Source organism: Clupea harengus, chromosome 2 (genome assembly GCF_900700415.2).
Source record: "Clupea harengus chromosome 2, Ch_v2.0.2, whole genome shotgun sequence".
Lineage (NCBI taxonomy): Eukaryota > Metazoa > Chordata > Actinopteri > Clupeiformes > Clupeidae > Clupea > Clupea harengus.
The window spans coordinates 5223862-5246361 of record NC_045153.1 but is presented as its reverse complement, the minus strand read 5'-3'; the positions used below and the strand labels follow the sequence as shown (position 1 = coordinate 5246361).

The window sequence follows — 22500 nt, the reverse complement described above, 5'->3', positions numbered from 1 at the left end:
TGTGTGTGATTTCACTTAATGGGAGTGTGCCAGAGGTGACCTGAAGTTTCCCATGTTTGGGAGGAGCAGCTGGTCTCATGTGGCCTGCTGAGGTTTGAAGCACAGACACACAATGTGTGTGTGTGTGTGCGTGTGTGCGTGTGTGTGTGTGTGCGTGTGTGTGTGTGTGAGCGTGTGTGTGTGTGTGTGTGTGAGCGTGTGTGTGTGTGCGTGTGTGTGCGTGTGTGCGTGTGTGTGTGTGTGTGTGTGCGTGTGTGTGTGTGTGTGTGTGTGTGTGTAACCAATCTTTCTTTTTAAGGTGTGAGTCCCCATGGTGGAATGTCCCTTAAACATCTGTTTGAGTAAACACCAGTGTCGCCAGGTCATGAGAGAATATGTGTGTGTGTGTGTGTGTGAGTGTGTGTGTGTGTGTGTTCATGCGAGTATGTCAGTCGGTGTTGGTTGCCTGTGTGGTTATGCGTTTCTGTAAAGGTGTGTGTGTGCATGGAATGTTTGTGATCGTGTACAAGTGTGTGAAGGGGTGTGTTTGTGTTTGTTTGCGACCGTGTACAAGTGTGTAAAGGTGTGTGTGTGCATGTATGTTTGTGATTGTGTACAAGTGTGTGAAGGTGTGTGTGTGTGTGTGTTTATGTATGTTTGTGATCGTGTACAAGTGTGTGTGTGTGTGTGTGTGTTTGTTTGTGACCGTGTAAAAGTGTGTGAAGGTGTGCGTGTGTGTGTGTGTGCATGTATGTTTGTGATCGTGCACAAGTGTGTGTGTGTGTGTGTGTGTGTGTGTGTGTGTGTTTGCTGAGAGTTCATCCCCTCCATAATCCATCCCCTCATCATTTCCCAGGTGACTTAATACATGAAGGGAGACTAAAGAGGGAGACTAAAGAGGGAGACTAAAGACATGAAGGGAGAATAAATTATGGAGCCAAATTGAAGACTAGTGTCAGAGGCAAAGTGACAAAAGACACATTAACATACCACATTCCTTTACTCAAACATTGTTCACTCTCTCTCTCTCTCTCTCTCTCACACACACTCACGCACAGACACACAGAGAGAGAGAGAGAGAGAAATCAGAGTGTGCGAGTGAGTGAGAGAGAGAGAGTACGACACCGAGAAAGAGACTCTATGAGTTTCTCAGAGAGAGAGAGAGAGAGAGACAGACAGGGGTGGCAGAACAGGCAGAGGAAGCTGCAGCTAAGGGCAGCAGCAGTGCAGGACGCTCATTCCACATCACTCGTGCTCTACGCCTCTGCTGGTTAACCAAGGGCTCTACCTGGTGGACATGCAGATATTGCACGGTGTTTGCATGACTCGTCCATGATGCTTTTATGAGAACAGCTATTTTGTGGTGAAAACGAAGATCTCGTTTGGAGTTATTCATTAGAAACCTTCTCTTATGTCTTTCACCTCTGCTGAGCAATACAATTAATTACATTTCCCTCAGGATAAATAAAGTATCTATCTATCTATCTATCTATCTTTCTATCTATCTCAAACAGGCCCCTTGATGTCTTGTGTGTGTGTCTCCTGTAAGAGGAAACGCTCTGGCTGAGGTCACACTGAATGCTGATCAATTATTAGCATATGACAGACAGACTCGTTTATTGCCAGGTCAATGGCCTGGTTTACAAAGCATCATGGGCAACGTAGTGCCTTTTGAATGAGAAAAGGACTCAAATGTCAAAAAGTTAAAATAATCAAGGTGATTAAACTGAAAGAAGACATTTATTTTTAAAAGGTTTTTACACACTGAAACATTAAGATGAGTGATGCAGTAATGGAAATATCCTGTGACAAATACAGATAACATGAATTTGAAGTAGATTATGATACTATGTAGATAATTGTATTTTGACACTTTTGGAGTTCACGTTGCAAATATTGTCGTCTGATACATGACCTCCAGTATATTCAACATGTATTTTTAATCATTATTTCGAATTCTGTACTGTTGAGCACTAATAACTGTAACACTGCACTTCTGCCTGTAGACGTCTTAACGGAGAAGGTGAATTCTGTCTCCATCAGGCTATGGACCCCCATCGTGTAGATTGTAGAGCATTCATCTTAGTGAATGAATATCAGGCCAACACCACAGTTCTCATACATTCTTTCCTCAAAGCAACAGAAAAAGAACAAGAACCAATCTCCGACAATCTGAGCCACTTTAAGTATGAGACTTCTGGCCTGCAGCTAGTTTCTTGAGTGTTCTAAGCTTTTGTGGGTAGTACATGATCTGGTATGGGTTCTAAGGCTGATGGGTTCTAAGCTTTTGTGTGTGTAGTACATGATCTGGTATGTGTTCTAAGCTTTTGTGTGTGTAGTACATGATCTGGTATGGGTTCTAAGGCTCCGTGACCGGGTGAAGGTCTTCCCACAGCCGGTGCAGTGGTATGGCCTCACCCCCGTGTGCACCCCCCTGTGCCTCTCCAGGCTGTCTGGCCTGGAGAAGCTCTTCCCACAGTCAGCGCACTGGTGCGGCCGCGCTCCGGTGTGTGTGGCGCGGTGCCTCTGGAGCTGGCCGAACTGCGAGAACCTCCTGGCGCAGAGCGGGCACCGGTAGGGCTTCTCTCCAGTGTGTGTGTCCTCCTGTGTTTGAGAAGGTCCTGAGACGCCGTGAACCTCTTCCCACACAGGTCGCACCGGTTGGGCTTCTCTCCGGTGTGGATTCTCCTGTGCATGGACAGGTACGTGGCTGTGGTGAAGGTCTTTCCACACAGAGTGCAGACATGAGAACGCTCGCCGTGGTCCGTGGTCAGCTCGTGATGCTGGGCCTGAGTCCCATCTCCACCCGTGTTGAACCAGACCCCGTCTCCTGTGCGATGAATGAAAGGGGACAGACTCAGGTCAGGGTGACCAGAAACTAGTGGCTGAGGCTCCCACTGAAGTTCAATATATGTTTTCTTGTAATTACTTACATTTGTAAAAGATAGGCCTACCACTTGCTGATATTGACAACAGATGACTCACCAAAAGAAAGGTCAGTGACCTCTGCCTCTTCCTTCTTGAGTTGAACACATCCAGTTCCAGCCCTATCTGCTATGTCTTCAGCCTCCTCCTTGATCGTAGTAACAGTTGCAACTGGTGAAAGTTTGACCTCAACCTTTACGATGACTATCGGCATCCTATATGAAACGCAGAATGCGGTAAGGGAAAAACTTCGTGTCCAAGGCAGCTCGAGACATAGCCTACAGGCTATTTTGCTAATAACAAATAGTCAACGGCTGATGTGGCAAATAAACTCCCCCACAATACTTTCCTACAGTTCATGGTAAAAACAAATATGGTGGGATGACAGTTTGAATATCCCCGTCTATCACAGTTGCGCATGGAACATCACTGTAAAAATGAATGTAAAGTAAACAAACTAACAACCTTTTCTCGAAATGACTAGGCAACAACCTAGTCAACAGGCTAGATCCGCGTAAATACTCCTACCTCGTAGCAGCCTACCACCGGCGATGTATTCCTCTGCGGCACTCTGCACACAGTGGTAGAGACGCAGGGAAAAGATAACTTTAATTACAGGCCCGACTCCTTCAGCCAAATATCAAACGTGTTTAATGGGTGGGGCTTAGTGACCTGACGAAGAACGCTACTAATTAGGTCACCTTATGACGCAGCCTGTAGCGTCACCAACCTTCTGTGGGAACAGGAAAACGCGACTAGGTTGTCAACCTCACTCACACATGCCATTCCTTTGATAACCTGTAGGGAGGAGTAACGCCGAAGCAACCCAACACATGACTTTCACACTACATGGGTTTATAAGCGTTAAGACATTTGCTAGGCCCATCACATATATTGCTGACGGCGGGTGGGTGTTTTTGCTAGTGCCTCTGCCGTCTCTCTCTGCAGACCAAATGCCCCTCATATCAGTAGTTAGACGGTAGTGCATGAAACGGTTCCGAAGTTTGAAAGTGGCTAACGACAGGTTTGGGTGGAAGAAAAAAAAAAGAAAAACTTTCTTCATCAACCCCTCCCAGCCCCACTTACTCCTGCTGTGTGGCCGTCAGAGGGGCATCTTGGAGCACCGACACGTTTAGTATCTCCCCTCTCTGCTTGTGGGCACCGACACGTTTAGTATCTCCCCTCTCTGCTTGTGGGCGCCGACGCGTTTAGTATCTCCCCTCTCTGCTTGTGGGCACAAATGACGGCCTGAGGGAGGCAGATGTGTTCTTAAGGATAAGCGCATCGGGATATTTCATCCCTATTAGTCGCAGGGCATTGTGATTTGGATAATCTGTAGTTGGGTCTCCTGTAGGCTTTGCGTGGGTGCAGCACAAGACCGAGCTGTCAGATGGAAGTGAAACAGCCTGCTATCGGTCCTTAGCCCGTAGGCTTTGTGTGGGTGTAGCAGCCTGGTATCGGTCCTTAGCCCCGTAGGCTTTGTGTGGGTGCAGCAGCCCGCTATCGGTCCGTAGCCTACTTCATCTTCAGTTAGACATGTCTGCATACCCGTGGGGAGGAGGTGTGATTGGACACTTGCTACTAGAGACCAATCTAACCTCTGTATTGGGATACACTAACACCAAACACATTACCGAGCGGCAGATGAGCCTTTAAATGCCTTGCACACACACACACACACACACACGACTCAACCTGAGTACCAAACTATATTTATTGTATACAGTAGTAAAAGACAAACTGAAAAATCAGCTGAGAATTGATACAGCAAAAAAGTTGCCTTGACTGACCCCACTCTTCTCAGGTATTAGCATAAGGAAAGAACAGGAGTCCACCACAGAGAGAGAGAGAGAGAGAGAGAGAGAGAGAGAGAGAGAGAGAGTCACTGAGAAATATGGAAAACATTGAGCACCTCTAACGGGCACAAACAAACCGCAAGCGACAGCCTTTGTGTCCGGACGAGGATGGAAAGGTAAAGATTAAAACTCTGTGATGCGGAGGAGCAGACACAGACAGGAGGGGCCTGCTGCTTAGAAGACAAGACGAAGAAGAAGAAGAAGAAGAAGAAGAAGAAAGGGGAACACAAATTAAAAGTAAAAATCCGTTTTCAGTTGGTCTCACAGGCTGTTTTGGGTTACGACTGATGTCACGTGATCAGGCATCACCATCATCTCACCTGCAGTCGTGTCAAAAGACAGACAGGTGAGAGCGAGTGTGTGTGTGTGTGTGTGTGTGGATGGCACAGCGGAGTGGAGAAATGAGTGTGCTGGTGGGTGCTCCATGGTTACGTTTTAAAAACACGTCCTTACTTCCAGAATCTTCCACACACCAGCCCCCCCCCCCCCCCCTGTCAGATGACTAGAAAAAAAAAACAATAAAAATATACAATAACAATAATAATTATAATAATAGGCAATTCATAAACTTGGAGAGAGAGAGAGAGAGGACCCAAACGCAAGCCCCTCAGCACTGTTCCCCAGCCTGAGCGGAGGAGAGGAGAGGAGAGCAGAGCAGAGGCAGCTCCTGACGGCAGGCAGGAAGGAAGAGGAGGGGGGCTCCGTGCTCAGGCCTCGCCCCCCCAGCCCTGGACCACACCTGCCTCAGCTCTGGGGTGGGGTGGGGGGGGGGGGGGGGGGGGGAGGTGGCTGTTGGGGGTAGAGGGTCCAGGGGTTGGGTTGGGGTGGGGGGGGGGTGGCTGTTGGGGGTAGAGGGTCCAGGGGTTGGGGTGGGGGGGGTAGGACAGCCAGGGGGAGGGGTGAGGGGGGGGGGTTGTCCTTTAACAGCTTCCTCCTGTCTGCTGCTGAAAGACGTCGATTGTGTCCTCATCCTCCATGTCCAGCTGTAAGCACACACACACACACACACACACACACACACACACACACACACACACACACACACACACACACACACACACACACACACACACACACACACACACACACACACACACACACACACACACACACACACACACACACACACACACACACACACATTAAGCATGAGGAACTTCCAACACCTACCCTGCAGGCTTAAGTTAAGTGAGGACAGTCGTTCCATCAGTGCGCAGTCTTTTGGTCATGAAGGCAAAAGAAAGGGTGACGAGGGTGACGAGGTTGGTGTCTGATCATATGGCTACACACCATTTTCTAGGGCATAAATTAATTTATAATGATGTTCTTGGTCACGCCATGTAATTGGTAATGTAATGGGGCGACAGTGGTACAGGAGGTAGAGAAGTCGTTTAGTAATCAGAAGGTTGCTAGTTCGATTCCCTGTCAAAGCATCCTTGAGCAAGACACTGAACCCCTAATTGCTCCTGATGTGCAGTGTGCCATCAGTGTGAATGTAAAATGTGTATACATTGTAAGTCGCACATATGTAAGTCGCTTTGGATAAAAGCGTCTGCTAAATGACTAAATGTAAATGGTGGCCAGGTTATAACACCAGTCACTGTGGCTAGGAGTCCCTTCACCCTATAAGACTGTACCTTGCCAACATTACAGCATCAGAACAGTATTAGACACTACTGGGAATTGAGCCCAATTGGGCCAAAGACCGGAACAGCAAAAACACGGCAATGCAGATAAAGGGCAGAGCAGAGCAGCACAGACAGACAGACAGACAGACAGACAGAGAGACAGAGAGACAGACAGACAGAGAGACAGACAGACAGACAGACAGACAAACTTATTTACAAATCTCTGGCGCACACTAGTCTGAAGCTGATGTTACCTACTGTTGTTTATTTTCCAATACCGACCGGCAGACTATACATTATCCCTTACATACCGATCGGCAGATTCATACATTATCCCTTACATAACGACCGGCTAACTATACATTATCCCTTACATACCGACCGGCGGACTATTCATTGTCCCTTACATACCGACCGGCGGACTATACACTACCCCTGACCTTGCCTTCAGCATGTGGCTCAGCTGACTAGCACCTCCGCAGTTAGTTCACAAACTATCAAATCTTTTTTTGTTTGCTCATCTCATGAGCGGTTCTCTTCTGCTGAAGGTCCAATCTCTGGGGCCCTGTTCGCCTGTTGCGTCTGCGACACCAGGGACAAGATCTGGAGTTTGCATGCTTTGAACTCACCTGTGCAGGTGTGTCCGTTTCATTGATGGGCTGTCCGTCAAACCTGAATCGGATCTGTCGAAGGGAGAGGCCCTGGATGGAACAGAACGAACACAGACATCGGTTTACTACCACCACTCTCACCAACACATACCCACAGGCAACGGACATGACTAACCCAGCTACCAATGATAACCATACGCTTGTGAACGGCTCTCAGGGAGAGGCGCGATGAGTTATGGTTAACACACACAGGACTCTGTTCTTGCATGGCAAACAATACGGTTTGTTATGACGGTGGTGGTGGTGGGCGTTTGTCGTTGACTCTTTGACTGCAAAACCTCACCTGTCTCTCACAGTAGGCCTTCATCAGCTTGCTCAGAGGCGTATGTCTCTTGATCTTAAACTGTACGACGGATCCATCCTGGCCGGCAACTTTAAGATTGATATGCTCATTTTCCGTCTTGACCCCCTCCTGATTTAAAAAAAAAACCAAACAAACACACAACAGTTATGAGAGATCATGCATTAAGAAAATAAATCCATACTGGGGATATGTTGTGTCGCAATCTTATGACTGACAGAGTGATGATGAAGTTTTTGCCAGATATGAAGGATGCAGAACAGTAATTCAAAAAAGGTGGCGATTGCTGTAGCAGAAGCAGCATGACTTAAACACTTAAAATGCTTACTGTTAGGATTTTTCACGTCTACAACGCATCTAAGAGTCACACAGCAAAACGCACCTTGAATCACTTTCAGGATGGCCTGTTCCTTTTACTGAGACGAATCATTTATTTAAATGCATCGCTGACTTTAGAGCACACGTTAGCATGTCAACTTCGGGGGCACAAAACACTGCCTCAGATGGACAAACGTTAACCTTACCTATGACATTATCTGTATAATTTGTCCTAGGAGAGGTAGCTAGCTAACTAAGATTAGCTAGCCAGGCAACATTACACCTCCAAGCCGAAATGTAGTTTAAACTAACTCAGGCAGCAGACCCAAGGTGAGTAAACAACCGAGGAACACAGAAATGGGAAATGAGTTGCAAAGAAGACGAGAGTAAATACCACCGTTTCGACACAACCTCCGATGGTCGCTACCAGCTAGCATCTTTCATCATGGTGGATTGTTGCGCTCTTCTTGCGGCATTTTCGCCATGCCGGCGGGATGTAACATTAGCAGACTATGCTATGCTAGCTAGCCACTATGTGAAAGCCGCAAAACGAGAACTAGTGTGTTTGAAAATGAAACTGAACACAGAAAGCACGACGCAAGTTTTCTATCGATTCTTCTCTTGTATGGCGGTGGTTGACTGTAATCACACAGCTCAAAGCAAATACATTAGTTCAAAGAACCTGAACTGGCGCTATGCCCAAAAGCCGCAATTCATACAACCTATGCTTTGTTTTCTTTCACTCTGCCCGCTCAAATGCGGAATCGGATCATTATAGCAAGACCTTGTGTTTCAGTGACTTCAAATCATACATTTCAGCGCACAAACTATACGCCTTACCTTTCCTTTATCGTCTGACATTGTGCTTTATCTTGAAATTGGATGAAAGTAAAGAAATTAAATAGCGCGTTTCCCCTTCTTATGGTCTTCTCTGCTTTTATCAAGAACGCGCAAAAGCTGTGTTAGCGATTGGTCTCTGGTAGATCACGTGTGCTTTTTTCAGAATCGTGAACGCGCATGTCCAGCAAGTACGCGGCAAAGGTTCAAACGTTCAAACCTTGAAACCGTTCAGACGAGTAGATTCGTACACTTCCGTACATCCCCGAAGATAATATCCATATATGGAAAGAATCAGGGCGGACAGGTAATATCTGTCTTACAAACACCGAAGTCTGCCCAGTGGATTACAATTCTCCCAAGATACACCAAATGCTTTTGGTTGTGTGTGAGTGAATGCATAGGATGTTTTTTTTTTTTAAAGACAAATGCTGCCTATTAAATGAAGACCCCAAAACATGTTTTACAGTTTATGTTGGGTACCGGTATGATCTTCTATCTATGTACAGACCACCCTCCTGACTACATTGTTCTTATTTTACTTTATTTGTTTTTAATTTGACCTAGTGTAGCCTACATATTTGGTGAACATGTAAACACTGTATGTTCAACTGGAATGTTGACTGCACTAGTGTTTCAAAGTGGAATGTTGACTGTACTGTGTTTCAAAGTGTCTTGAGTTTAGCACTCCAGTCTTTGCTTTTGATCTTTTCCAAAAACCTCCCGACCTGATCTCATGCTATAGTAGTTGTATCTCCTCTAACTATTGGGATCAAGCCAACTGATCCCCTCGAGAATGAGTATGTGTGTGTGTGTGTGTGTATGAGGCATCATTCATTTGTCAGAGTTTAAAAAAAAAAAAAAAAAGTGTACACTATTGTGTTCCCCTAGGTCAGATAATCCGTTCCACCGGAATATTTGCTATGGGAATTTCTTGCAGTTCCTTGAGTCTTGCCTAGAGGGCAGTGTTGTACCATGTAACAGAAGTGGAGAGAAGAATACAGACTTCATGGTTGGCTTACAGTTCAAGTTCCCTTTTGCAAATACAAACATAATGTACCACAAAGAAAAAAACTGAATCCTCCTAACTCCTCAAAACTTCTTAAAAGTTCAGAAACCATGAGAGACAGAAATGTGGACAAACACAACGAGCACTGTAGAAATTCTAGCATATGAGCTTTAATAAAAGCTAATGATTCAAAAGTTACACGAACAAATCAGATTGTTTTTCACATGGCAACAGACAGTAAACAATATGATTCTTAGGCACCGGTATAAGATTCACAGGACATCGTCATAGGCTACAGTTATATAACAAACAGATACCACGTAGAGCTTCTTTGGATACATGAAATTGTGACACAATAGCCAACCTTAACTAAAACAGAGACCATTTGAAAGTCCTGTTTATTTCTCCGCCCCCGTAGCCAGAACATGCAGAACAATACTTTGTACCTGAAATGTTCTTGTCTGAGTAAAACGCAATGCGTGGAGGGTTGCCAGGGAGACTGATAATGTTAAAAATAGGGTCACGTGACACGGAGGTCATTCTGAAGGAAGTCTGACCTCTGAACCCTCTCAACTGCCTACGCTGGAGAGCACGGCAGCTCTAAAAGATGGACGTCCTGTGTGACCAGGAACGACGACTTTGGTCTTTTTTTTTGGAGGTTTGGTGGAGTGCTGAAACTAAGTCGGACATTTTCACATCCTTTGAGGTGGTCTTCCAGGGTCAGGAAGTCACTGCTGAAATGACTTGAGATTGTGTTGAACTGCAGCGGACCTCATCTCACACAACACACGGCATCTTCTCAATACTTAAGTTTCACATGTCTTTGGAGATAAGTAATAAGTCAGACGTAAGAAAAATGATTAAGAAGCAAATCTGCTTAACAGTGTGAATCCTTGGCCCTGAAACACTCATTTAAAATGAAAGACTCACTGGCTTTAAACTACTTGGCCTACAGAACAGAACAAAACAAAGCAGTACGAAATAGATCTCTCTTTCAGCTAACAGAGGCAGGTGCTACACAGTGCCTCCCCTCTAATTTGGCACGTCTAGCACTGAAGGACAGGACAATCACGTACAGTGCAATCAACCACAGACCGAACACACGCTATTTGTTTCAGCCGTCTCACCCCCCCCACACCCCCACTTGGACTAAAACAAGAGAATAAACAGGAAGAAGGGGAGAATAGGAAGACAGCTGAGGAGGACAGGAAAGAGGGGAAGAAAACAGCACGGGGGAGGGGGGAGGGGTAATGAGAAGGCTGCGTCAGCTCATACGAGACCACCTCAGTAACAATGGTGGTTCAGGAGGAACGTTTTTGAAGAAGTAAAAGAATTGAAAACATGTTCTAGAAGCAGAACCTCTTTGCACAAAGGTGAGGGTGTTCTAGAACCGGGGACCGTCTCTCACTGGGTCTCTCAGTTGTTTTCAAATTTGGTGTAAGCATCGTCCTTCATCAGACCTGCACAGCAATGAAAGCCATTGAATGAAAACGTGTCATGAGAAAGTACATTAAAGTCATAGTTAAAAGTGAAAAACAATCATTATTATCTATTGGATACTGAGGGCTATCAGTAATCCATTTTTATCTTCACTACCTTGTATGGAGGAAAAAAAACCCACACACTCCTGATAACTCATTTCTGGGTGGGACGCAGGTTTCCTAAAGCGGAACTGACCCACAGGACTTACCGTACTTCTTCCTGATGTCATCGTGTCTGTTCCGCATCTCTGCTTTCCTGGAACAGTGCAACACAGCCAATCAGCACGAGACAAACTTCAACACAGCCAATCAGCACAAGATTAACTTCTCTCTCTCTCTCTCTCTCTAATAATTGTTTTAAATGTATCCAGAATTTGATTCCATTTTGTTTGGTGACGGCATGGGTCATGGGGAAACGCCTAACTCAGCTATGCATGCCTTATGTGGTGCATGTCTATGGATGCGCAGTATGGTTTCACAATACTCTGTGTGACAGTAGTAATGCTGGACCCCCACATGTCTGCACCGTACAGCAGGATTGTGTGATGATGGTGTCAATTATTGTTAACCAGATTTGAATGGGTGGTTCAAATTTAAAAAGAGTTCTAGAATGCTCTTTGAACATGTCTCACCTCTCCTCGTGTTTCATCTTCCTCATGTCCGCCTGGTGGTCCATCCTCTCTTCCAGCCTACCGTCTCTCCTGGGGGAGAGAGGGAGAGAGAGAGAGAGAGAGAGAGAGAGAGAGAGAGAGAGAGGGAGGGAGAGAGAGGGAGAGAAAGAGAGAGGGAGAGGGAGAGAGAGGGAGGGAGAGAGAGAGAGAGAGGGAGAGAAAGAGAGAGAGAGAGAGAGAGGGAGAGAAAGAGAGAGAGGGAGAGAGAGAGAGAGAGAGAGAGAGAAATTAAACACCAGTTTGTTAATACCAGTTCACCCATTCTTTCCATCTAGGTCCTTAAGAGAAGAGGGGAAGAGACCAGTGTGTGGTAGAATAATAGCTACACAGAAATAGCTTAATAACAATTTCATACAAATATTTGTATTGTTGCGATCCACAAAAAAAAAAACCTCAGGTGTTCATACCTGGTCCTGACTCTGTAAATGGGAAAAACAAACATAGTGGCTCAGATTGAGCCATAAAATAATCCCAGCCATTCAACACAGTGCGTCAGGGGGTGGGGGTTCGTTCGATTGGTTCGCTTGAATGTCAACAACCTTTCATGAAACTGAACACTACTCTTACACTACTTTTAATAGGCTTTTACCAATCAATTCAATTCAATTGTATTTATATAGCACCACAACAATACAATTGTCTCAGGGCGCATATAACCAATCAGAATGCAGCATGTTGGAAACTTACTTGGAGTTCCCACATGAGCAGCAGCAGCGATAGAAACAGACACACAGACTGATGAGGATGACCCCTCCCACCACAGACATGGTGATGATCAGGGCCTGGAAGTTCACTATGGAATCAGCAGAAAGACACACACACACACACACACACACAGCACATTTGACCTTCTACATCATCATAACAAAAGTATTTCATACCCCTAACATTCTACATCACAGAAACAATCTATTCCACTACAGTAACATTCTGCATCATCATAAAAACAGTCTATTCGACTACAGTGACATGCTACATCATAGAAACAGTCAATTCCACTAATACAGTAACATTCTACATCACCATAGAAACAGTCTATTCCACTACAGTAACATTCTACATCGTAGAAACAGTCAATTCCACTAATACAGTAACATTCTACATCACCATAGAAACAGTCTATTCCACTACAGTAACATGCTACATCAACATAGAAACAGTCTATTCCACTACAGTAACATTCTACATCATATAAACAGTCTATTCAACTACTACAGTAACATTCTACATCACAATAGAAACAGTCTATTCCACTGCAGTAACATTCTACATCATCACAAAAACATTCTACTCTGTTATAGTAGCACTCTTACCCCAGCAGACTCCCCACCTGGCCTGAGGAAGGGGGCACAGGCTGTGGGGAGGCAGGATCTTCCTCACGGGGTACTCTACACAGCCTCCGCTGCTCTCACACCACAAACACTACAACACACAGATCATTACACTTCCATTACTACATGCCCAAACAAGCCAAAACACACACACACACACACACACAGAACACACACTACATGGCAAATACAAAGTAACAATACATACAAAGTAGAGTGATAAAATCTATCAAACAATACAATCACACAATCAATCAATACATACCAAACCAGACAGGAAAACTACACAGACCACGAAGCAATAATAAATGACACCATTCACAAATCATGATCTGTGAACTAGATACAAGCATCTATGTTTCTGCAAGGTTAGCAAGCACACTTTTCAGTGCCAAAACATAGTGTCACAAACAATAAGAAGTCTGCAAAAAATGCACACAAGACCAGACAGGTCAGGTAAACTGTGTGCAGAGATTGTGAAATATTTGGACCGTGGGCTGTCTGTGTGTGTGTGTGTGTGTGTGCGTGCGTGCGTGTTTTACGGTTGGTTGGTTGCCATGGTTACTTCATACAGAGAGGAATATTACTGGAACTAAGACCGCCTCTCATAGCGACTGGTAGTTTGTGTTCCCCGTCTGTACGTGCTGTGCGACGTGACGCTGTGTGTGTGTGCAACTCTAATCCTCTTACCGTCACATTCTTCAGGCACTCTTCGCAACTCGTGTTGGTTTTGGAGGCACAAGCTGTGGCGAAGAAAGAAACACGAGGAGCACTGGGTTATTGTGTGAGCAATGACTAGCGCCGCTATACTGGCTACTGGGAGTGAGTCTGTTAGCACTGTGCTAAATGACTTACTTAATCTCCAAAGACACAGTACAGTACAATGGGCACAGAGGCTAGTATGGCCATAATAGCTACAGGTGCTCCATGATCCGTTTCTCCATTATTACTGAAATCTCCGGGCACTAGATTGATGCTTGGGTCAATGATAATGCGAGAGTATCCTAAAAAAGAACCTTTGTTGATGTGTAAACCAACGGGGTGGTAAACCAGTGGTGGGAGAGAAGAGGTCTAACGCATTGTGGCTGTTTACAGTAACCTACATTCTTGGCAATGTTTTCAGGTGAAATATCCCGAAAGCAGGTCTGAGCCGACAATGAAATATAATGTAAATGACAGGTGTGGATATGCAAACCCAGTAGGGGACACCACCATCAACCTCATAATCTGTTCAGTATTTTACATCAAACACTGTTATCTCCAGTATTTTATTCCAGCCCTCCCCAAGCATACTGCACAATATAAAACCTTAGCCGTTTCAAGTGCTGACTGAAGCAGCCTGAAGCAGAAACAATTCAGAGAGGGTCACGGGCGCAGTTAAAAGCCTGATCAAGTGATGACAACATGACCGCTAACTCATGACAACTCATGATGTTGTAAAACGGGGTGGGAAAAGAGGGGGGAGAAAATCTCTTTCACACCGCCAACTCGGGAACAATACTCGATAACTAAGAAAAGATACAGAGAATACATAGTACTTACTCACAAAGACAGAGTAACTACGCCAAAGTAATCTATCTACAACGAACAAGTTATTTTATTAGAAAATGTCTTACAAACTAAAGTTCATACCCACCTAACACACATTAACCGAAACAGTCGAATAACATTATAACACGCAATACAAATTAAGCTCTAGTTTGAAAAGTTATTTTTTTTAAGATGTAGGACAGTGCTTTAGTTATAGTCTAACGCACATCAGGTAAGTTAAGTGGATGTACCGTTAACTCAAAGCAAAGGTTGAGAAGCCTCTTACTAATGAAATTTAACTTAACTGTCACAAGTTTATCTGATGGAACAGTTAGCTATAACCAGGTATGTTGATTTAGCCAATTACCAATAACAAAGGCCAGTTTTGACTTCTGCAGTAACTTACCGTTACGTAGAGCTCACTACACCCCATCAATTACTGGCAAAGGAGATTAATATACAAAACCTTGTAACACTCATGTAATGTTTAATGGCTAAGTGAAAATAGCGACTTAGCCAGTTAGCTTCCAAGCTAACAATTAAATGTCCAGCTAACGTTAGCTTCCAGTTATAGCTAACTTATCTTGAAGTACTTACTTGCTACGGAGTCAGTGCTCTGGGCGAACATCACGGTTACGTTAACAACAAAAAGGAAAATGAAAACAACATAACGCCGGTAGTCCACCATTTTTACAGTCAGTAATTCGAGGATAAATCACAACTTGCAGGTCTTAATCACAGTTTACCACTCTTTCGTAGAAGTAGGTCGCACAACAACTAAACTCAACTCTGGCAGTCGAGCGTGTTGTTTGGCCTCAAACCCACCCACATCAGACATTAGCCAATGCCTGCTCTCGTTAGACTTACTGTGGCCAATGCTGCTGTAACAGTGCTTTTCTGGTTAAATGTACGCTATTAATTATTGACAATAATAACAAAACACATACAGAAACGTAATCCTGAGGGATGGGATAGGGAGAAATAGTGTGCAAATAAACAAAATCACGCATATTATGAAATACAATAATTTATTAGAGCATTTTGTAAATCCAGTTACAAAAAATCAAATAGTGATTTTTTTTTCCCAAACATAACAAGCAAGAAATGTTTTTTTTTTTCTTTCTCATCTTTCTCTCTCTTTTTTTGCACCACTTCCAAAGCAACCTTAGATGATTTTCTGATGAGGCTGCCGGCAGCCAATCAGAACCAATGGCGGACAGTACAGCTGCTGCCACCACCGCCATCGTCATCCTCCTCCTCATCCTCATCAATAGCATCATCATCATCATCATGACCATCAGCTGTATCATTTTTAAATTTACTTCACTTCATCCTATCAACCATCTATATCATCATCATCATCATCATCATCGGTTTTATCATCACTATTGGCACCATCTGGACATAATCATCGCCATCCTTTTCATTTTCATCTTCATCATCATCATCATCATCATCATCATCATCATCATCAGTGTTTGACCCCACGTGCTGTGTGTCCCTCTCAGACACACAGCCTCCTCATAACAACACTGACTGTGAATAAATACCCAAGCCCTCCCTCAGACCATCACACAAACACACACACACACACACACACACACACACACACACACACACACACACACACACACACACACACACACACACACACACACACACACACACACACACACAGACACACACGATCTTTCTTTAGACACAAGTCATTGTACACTTCCTTCCATAACAGAGGCATCAAACCACAAGCGCTTGTTTAACAAAAAAAATACAAAGTAAGAAAAGAAAAAAAAAAGACTGAAGAATAAGAGTTTCAGTCATAAATGATGCTTTCATTATGATAACATAACCCACGTTCCTAATTCATCCACATATATATCCATAGAAGGTCCACAAGTGTGTCCAATCCTGTTGCTAACTGTCAACAGGCCAAATGAGATAGTTGTAGCAGTGTGTCCAATCCTGTTGCATACTGTCCACAGGCTAAGTGAGATAGCTGTAGCAGTGTGTCCAATCCTGTTGCAAACTGTCCACAGGCTAAGTGAGATAGCTGTAGCAGTGTGTCCAATCCTGTTGCATACTGTCCACAGGCTAAGTGAGATAGCTGTAGCAGTGTGTCCAATCCTGTTGCATACTGTCCACAGGCTAAGTGAGATAGCTGTAGCAGTGTGTCCAATCCTGTTGCAAACTGTCCACAGGCTAAGTGAGATAGCTGTAGCAGTGTGTCCAATCCTGTTGCATACTGTCCACAGGCTAAGTGAGATAGCTGTAGCAGTGTGTCCAATCCTGTTGCATACTGTCCACAGGCTAAGTGAGATAGCTGTAGCAGTGTGTCCAATCCTGTTGCAAACTGTCCACAGGCTAAGTGAGATAGCTGTAGCAGTGTGTCCAATCCTGTTGCTTACTGTCAACAGGCCAAATGAGATAGTTGTAGCAGTGTGTCCAATCCTGTTGCAAACTGTCCACAGGCTAAGTGAGATAGCTGTAGCAGTGTGTCCAATCCTGTTGCAAACTGTCCACAGGCTAAGTGAGATAGCTGTAGCAGTGTGTCCAATCCTGTTGCAAACTGTCCACAGGCTAAGTGAGATAGCTGTAGCAGTGTGTCCAATCCTGTTGCTTACTGTCCACAGGCTAAGTGAGATAGTTGTAGCAGTGTGTCCAATCACCAAGTGGTCCCTGGGACCTCCAGGGTTGCAGTGGGACCCTTGTGAGGTCCTTAACATCACATGAGGAAAGGATGAGAGAGTTTTTTTTTTTTAAAGGGTTTAAGCTGAAGGCCTTCCTAAGCAGCCCTCCTCCTAACAGTCCAGCTCTTGTTTAGTCCGGTAGTCATGGATACCTGCACACGCTCTCCCGTTCTAACTCACAAAGAGCTGTCTGAAATGGCAAGCACCAAAAGTGTTTTCATATCGGGACATGGTTACATACCTGCAGTCTGTGTGTGTGTGTGTGTGTGTGTGTGCGTGTGCGTGTGCGCGTGCGTGTGCGTGTGCGCGTGCGCGTGTGTGTGCGTGTGTGTGTGCGTGCGTGTGTGTGTGTCATCGTATGTGTGTAATGTGTCTCTTGAGCCCGCCTTCTTGGGCCCATCCGTTCATTGGCTGTAGCATTACTCTTTCTTGCCATCATTAGCCCCTCAGACTGTCAATCATGGTCCATCTGAGTAATAATCCAATGAAATCGCTGTAGAACACAAGGCTCTGTGGGACCACTCTTTCAAAAATGCTTAGGAGCGGAGAAAAGGACATCTTTGTGGACATCGCCACGTGACTCTTTGGGCACACGCCTTCTCTGGGAGCATATGTGAGGGGGCAGGGGATGATGGTGGCCTTTTCTGGCTAGAAGAAGAGTGCATGTTCTAAAAGGTACAGCGTGAAGCGTTAAGATGGCTTAAGGCATGAGGATGCGGAGCAAGAGAGCGTGAGATCATGGTGAGATCATGGTGAGATCACGGTGACATCACGGTGACATCACGGTGACATCACGGTGACATCACGGTGACATCACGGTGACATCACGGTGAGATCATGGTGAGAGTGAGATCATGGTGAGATCATGGTAACCATGGTGACTGCTCTCAGAGCTCGACCTGAGGGATCCTGGCACAGAGCGCATTGACTCTGTTCGCTGTTCAGTGGTGACCAGACATGAAGGCTAAAGTCAAACAGCATGACATCTGCGGGGGGGTGTTTCATTTGAGAACACAATGGAGGATAACACATGAATGTGAAGACGTTATGTGGGATGACACAGGGAGCCATAGCAACAAGACGTATTTATCTGTACTATTATTGGCTGTTATAGTCTTATTCTGTCTGATCATTAGGTGCATGCTTAGACCAGTGGATGTAGAAGTCTCCATAAAAAACCAGGAGCTAAGTCAAGATCTCTGATGAAAGAGGTTGTTTGGCGCAAGGAAGAGCTGTTTCAAAAATGTCAGTCCATTAATAAACACTTAGCGGTTACAGTAGTTAGGATTTAAATACAGCATAGGTTACGCAAGAAGTGGAAGTCCACCTAGAAAGCATCCCAGTGGACCTCTCAGTCGTCAATCAACACAGGTCCTCCTCTCATTGGTTCATCGCTTCGTCAGCTGCTTACATCAACCAATCCCAAAGCTTCGTGGCTCTGGGAGGGGAGGTCCGTCAACGAGGACCACGGAGAAAGCGGTGAGCTGATTGGCCAGTCCCCATCACCTGATCCAGTTGCTGCCGTAGCTGGAGACGGAGCGCACGCTGCAGCGCTTCTTGACGATCATGTTGATGTAGGCCTTTATGATCTTGGTGATCTCGCCGGCCTGAGGGGACAGACAGGGTCACCTCCAGTCAGTTCAAAATGCTTACAGATCAATACATATCATCTGATTGAGATCTACTTTTGATTGTCTGTATCTTCACAGTGCAATCGGTCTTAGCTCTATGCTTAGGACACGTCTATGGCAGTCAAGGTACCATAAAAATGCACTCGTAAAAACATTCCTTTGATTTAATAGGTAAGACATGATGAGTACGACGTTCCATATGATTACGACTCGTGCTTTTTATGATTCTATTCCACCATTACAGTCTCTATGGTTGTGTGGGGATAAGGAGTGTGGTGTTGAACACAGACTCTATGCTTGTGTGTGAATAAGGAGTGTGGTGTTGAACACAGACTCTATGGTTGTGTGTGAATAAGGAGTGTGGTGTTGAACACAGACTCTATGGTTGTGTGGGGATAAGGAGTGTGGTGTTGAACACAGACTCTATGGTTGTGTGGGGATGAGGAGTGTGATGTTGAAACTCTATGGTTGTGTGGGGATGAGGAGTGTGGTGATAGATAGATAGATAGATGAATACTTTATTAATCCCGAGGGAAATTGAGTGGAGTGTGGTGTTGAACAGAGACTCTATGCTTGTGTGGGGATAAGGAGTGTGGTGTTGAACACAGACTCTATGCTTGTGTGGGGATAAGGAGTGTGGTGTTGAACACAGACTCTATGGTTGTGTGGGAATAAGGAGTGTGGTGTTGAACACAGACTCTATGGTTGCGTGTGGATAAGGGGTTGTGGTGTTGAAACTCTATGGTTGTGTGGGGATAAGGAGTGTGGTGTTGAACACAGACTCTATGCTTGTGTGGGAATAAGGAGTGTGGTGTTGAACACAGACTCTATGGTTGTGTGGGGATAAGGAGTGTGGTGTTGAACACAGACTCTATGGTTGTGTGGGGATAAGGAATGTGGTGTTGAAACTCTATGGTTGTGTGGGAATAAGGAGTGTGGTGTTGAACACAGACTCTATGCTTGTGTAGGAATAAGGAGTGTGGTGTTGAACACAGACTCTATGGTTGTGTGGGGATAATGAGTGGGGTGTTGAAACTCTATGCTTGTGTGGGGATAAGGAGTGTGGTGTTGAACACAGACTCTATGCTTGTGTGGGAATAAGGAGTGTGGTGTTGAAACTCTATGGTTGTGTGGGGATAAGGAGTGTGGTGTTGAACACAGACTCTATGCTTGTGTGGGGAATAAGGAGTGTGGTGTTGAACACAGACTCTATGGTTGTGTGGGGATAAGGAGTGTGGTGTTGAAACTCTATGGTTGTGTGGGGATTAAGGAGTGTGGTGTTGAACACAGACTCTATGATTGTGTGGGGATGAGGAGTGTGGTGTTGAACACAGACTCTGTGCTTGTGTGGGAATAAGGAGTGTGGTGTTGAAACTCTATGCTTGTGTGGGAATAAGGAGTGTGGTGTTGAACACAGACTCTATGATTGTGTGGGGAATAAGGAGTGGGGTGTTGAACACAGACTCTATGGTTGTGTGGGGAATAAGGAGTGTGATGTTGAAACTCTATGGTTGTGTGGGAATAAGGAGTGTGGTGTTGAAACTCTATGGTTGTGTGGGAATAAGGAGTGTGGTGTTGAAACTCTATGGTTGTGTGGGAATAAGGAGTGTGATGTTGAAACTCTATGGTTGTGTGGGAATAAGGAGTGTGGTGTTGAAACTCTATGGTTGTGTGGGAATAAGGAGTGTGGTGTTGAACACAGACTCTATGGTTGTGTGGGGATAAGGAGTGTGATGTTGAAACTCTATGGTTGTGTGGGAATAAGGAGTGTGGTGTTGAAACTCTATGGTTGTGTGGGAATAAGGAGTGTGGTGTTGAACACAGACTCTATGGTTGTGTGGGGATAAGGAGTGTGGTGTTGAAACTCTATGGTTGTGTGGGAATAAGGAGTGTGGTGTTGAACACAGACTCTATGGTTGTGTGGGGATAAGGAGTGTGGTGTTGAACACAGACTCTATGGTTGTGTGGGGATAAGGAGTGTGGTGTTGAACACAGACTCTATGGTTGTGTGGGGATAATGAGTGTGGTGTTGAACACAGACTCTATGGTTGTGTGGGGATAAGGAGTGTGGTGTTGAACACAGACTCTATGGTTGTGTGGGATAATGAGTGGGGTGTTGAACACAGACTTGACTGCCCACCTGAGGCGTGTCGAAGAACATCTCGCGCCCGTCGACGGTGATCTTGTAGCTGCAGGACTGCGGCGCCCCGAAGAAGATGATGTGCTCGTAGGGGAAGGTCTCCAGAGGCTTGGGCTCGCCGCGCTTATACACAGACACGTTCTCAGCGCTCACGCCCAACCACAGGTCATGGGGGAAGCCACCCTCCTTACACTAAAGACACACACACACACGCACACACACACACGCACACACACACACACACGCACACACACACGCACACACACACACACACACACACACACACACACACACACACACACAGAGAGAGAGAGAGAGAGAAATCAGTGATGAAACTAAGGGTTTGTAGCCTGTAACCTTGAGGACACCCATCCCGTCACAGTGTCCCATCACAGTTATGTCTGCCCCCTAAAGATAGTCTCAATAGCAGGGTCCCGTCACAGTGTCCCGTCACAGTGTCCCGTCACAGTGTCCCCGTCACGGTGTGCCTCACCTCCACGTCGAAGAGCGTCGAGCCGTACCCGGGCCACTCCTTGATGACGGTCATGTAGTTGACCATGGCCTGGTGCTGCTGCTGGCCCTGCAGGCGGCCCCACTTCTCCAGGACGGAGGCGCGCGTGGACGACGTCTCCTCCCGCAGCCACATCTCCATCATCTGCTCCTCCTCCACCCGCTGCTTCCGCAGGGAGCCCGTCTTCAGGGAGCGCCGCAGCGTCCCGTCCAGGAAGCTGGTGCGCCGGCGCTCCAGAGTCTGCCCCCCCGGGGAGCCCGTGCCTCCCGCCGAGGAAGAGGAGGATGAGGAGGAGGAGGTGGTGGTGGAGGTGCCCACCTGTGCAGAGGGACAGTGGAGTTAGGGGACTTATTATGACAAACACTCACTCACTCAGTGGCTCAGTGCTACATTTGGGTCTCGAGTGCCCACCAACTCAAACACTCTGAAATAAAATGACCCAGTCAGTTGGTCTTGGTCTGACTAGGTCAGATGTGTGTGTGTGTGTGTGTGTTGTGTGTTGTGTGTGCGTGCGTGCGTGCGTGCGTGCGTGCGTGCGTGCGTGCGTGCGTGTGTGTGTGCGTGCGCTACCTTTGTGAATTGCAGTATGCGCGTGCGCAGGCGCCCCACTGGGTAGACGTTCTCCAGACTCCATGTCGCGCGGCAGAGGTCCCCGTGCAGGTACTGCAGCCGCATGGCGGCCAGCTGCTGCAGCGTGTCCTCGGGGGCGGGGAAGTGACCGCTGATCACACTCTCATGGGCCTGGACACACACGAGAGCACAGAGTTAGGAGCAGGGCTAGGGCTAGCTTTGCACTATCCACAGAAGCACATGAACACTATCTCTCTGCACTCATTGCACTACTTTCCTCGTGGACATCAACACTGACACAATCAATGCACACTGTAATATCTGTATAATATCTGTATACACCCCACTCCCTGTGAACATGTTCTCCCTATGTGTATTGTTTTTCTACTGTGACTTGTGTATGTATGTTTGTGAGTTAAGTTAA

The 22500-nt window shown here is 45.8% G+C and overlaps 4 protein-coding genes across 5 annotated transcripts in view; all 4 read right to left on the bottom strand.

Moving 5' to 3' along the window:
* Nucleotides 1–1700: 1700 nt before the first annotated feature.
* On the bottom strand, nucleotides 1701–3585 carry LOC105891138 (zinc finger protein 679-like). Of its 2 annotated transcripts, none has more exons than XM_012817292.3 (3): nucleotides 3433–3585; nucleotides 2965–3119; nucleotides 1701–2809 (listed from the first exon to the last, which is right to left on the bottom strand). In XM_012817292.3, exons 2-3 carry the CDS (start codon nucleotides 3116–3118, stop codon nucleotides 2394–2396), a joined length of 570 nt encoding a protein of 189 aa, XP_012672746.2. In that variant the 5' UTR covers nucleotide 3119; nucleotides 3433–3585; the 3' UTR covers nucleotides 1701–2393. The 2 variants fall into 2 exon arrangements, with proteins under 2 accessions (XP_012672746.2, XP_031437044.1); XM_031581184.2 differs by having other exon boundaries at nucleotides 3370–3584.
* Nucleotides 3586–5607: 2022 nt separating this feature from the next.
* On the bottom strand, nucleotides 5608–8710 carry sumo3b (small ubiquitin like modifier 3b). Its single transcript, XM_031581175.2, has 4 exons — nucleotides 8519–8710; nucleotides 7343–7471; nucleotides 7018–7089; nucleotides 5608–5743 (listed from the first exon to the last, which is right to left on the bottom strand). Exons 1-4 carry the CDS (start codon nucleotides 8537–8539, stop codon nucleotides 5681–5683), a joined length of 285 nt encoding a protein of 94 aa, XP_031437035.1. The 5' UTR covers nucleotides 8540–8710; the 3' UTR covers nucleotides 5608–5680.
* A 957-nt stretch (nucleotides 8711–9667) lies between these two features.
* On the bottom strand, nucleotides 9668–15394 carry pttg1ipb (PTTG1 interacting protein b). Its single transcript, XM_012817293.3, has 7 exons — nucleotides 15135–15394; nucleotides 13698–13750; nucleotides 12990–13098; nucleotides 12364–12469; nucleotides 11638–11706; nucleotides 11215–11261; nucleotides 9668–10984 (listed from the first exon to the last, which is right to left on the bottom strand). The coding sequence occupies exons 1-7, from the start codon at nucleotides 15223–15225 to the stop codon at nucleotides 10941–10943; spliced, it is 519 nt and encodes a 172-aa protein (XP_012672747.2). The 5' UTR covers nucleotides 15226–15394; the 3' UTR covers nucleotides 9668–10940.
* A 2136-nt stretch (nucleotides 15395–17530) lies between these two features.
* myo10l3 (myosin X, like 3) overlaps nucleotides 17531–22500 on the bottom strand; it is a 13160-nt gene continuing 8190 nt past the window's right edge. The window contains exons 6-9 of the mRNA XM_031581159.2: nucleotides 22077–22247; nucleotides 21489–21824; nucleotides 20996–21187; nucleotides 17531–18831 (exon numbers count right to left, since the gene is read on the bottom strand). Coding sequence (XP_031437019.1) covers nucleotides 18727–18831; nucleotides 20996–21187; nucleotides 21489–21824; nucleotides 22077–22247 — 804 coding nt within the window. The 3' untranslated portion in view covers nucleotides 17531–18726. The remainder of the gene's footprint in view (nucleotides 18832–20995; nucleotides 21188–21488; nucleotides 21825–22076; nucleotides 22248–22500) is intronic.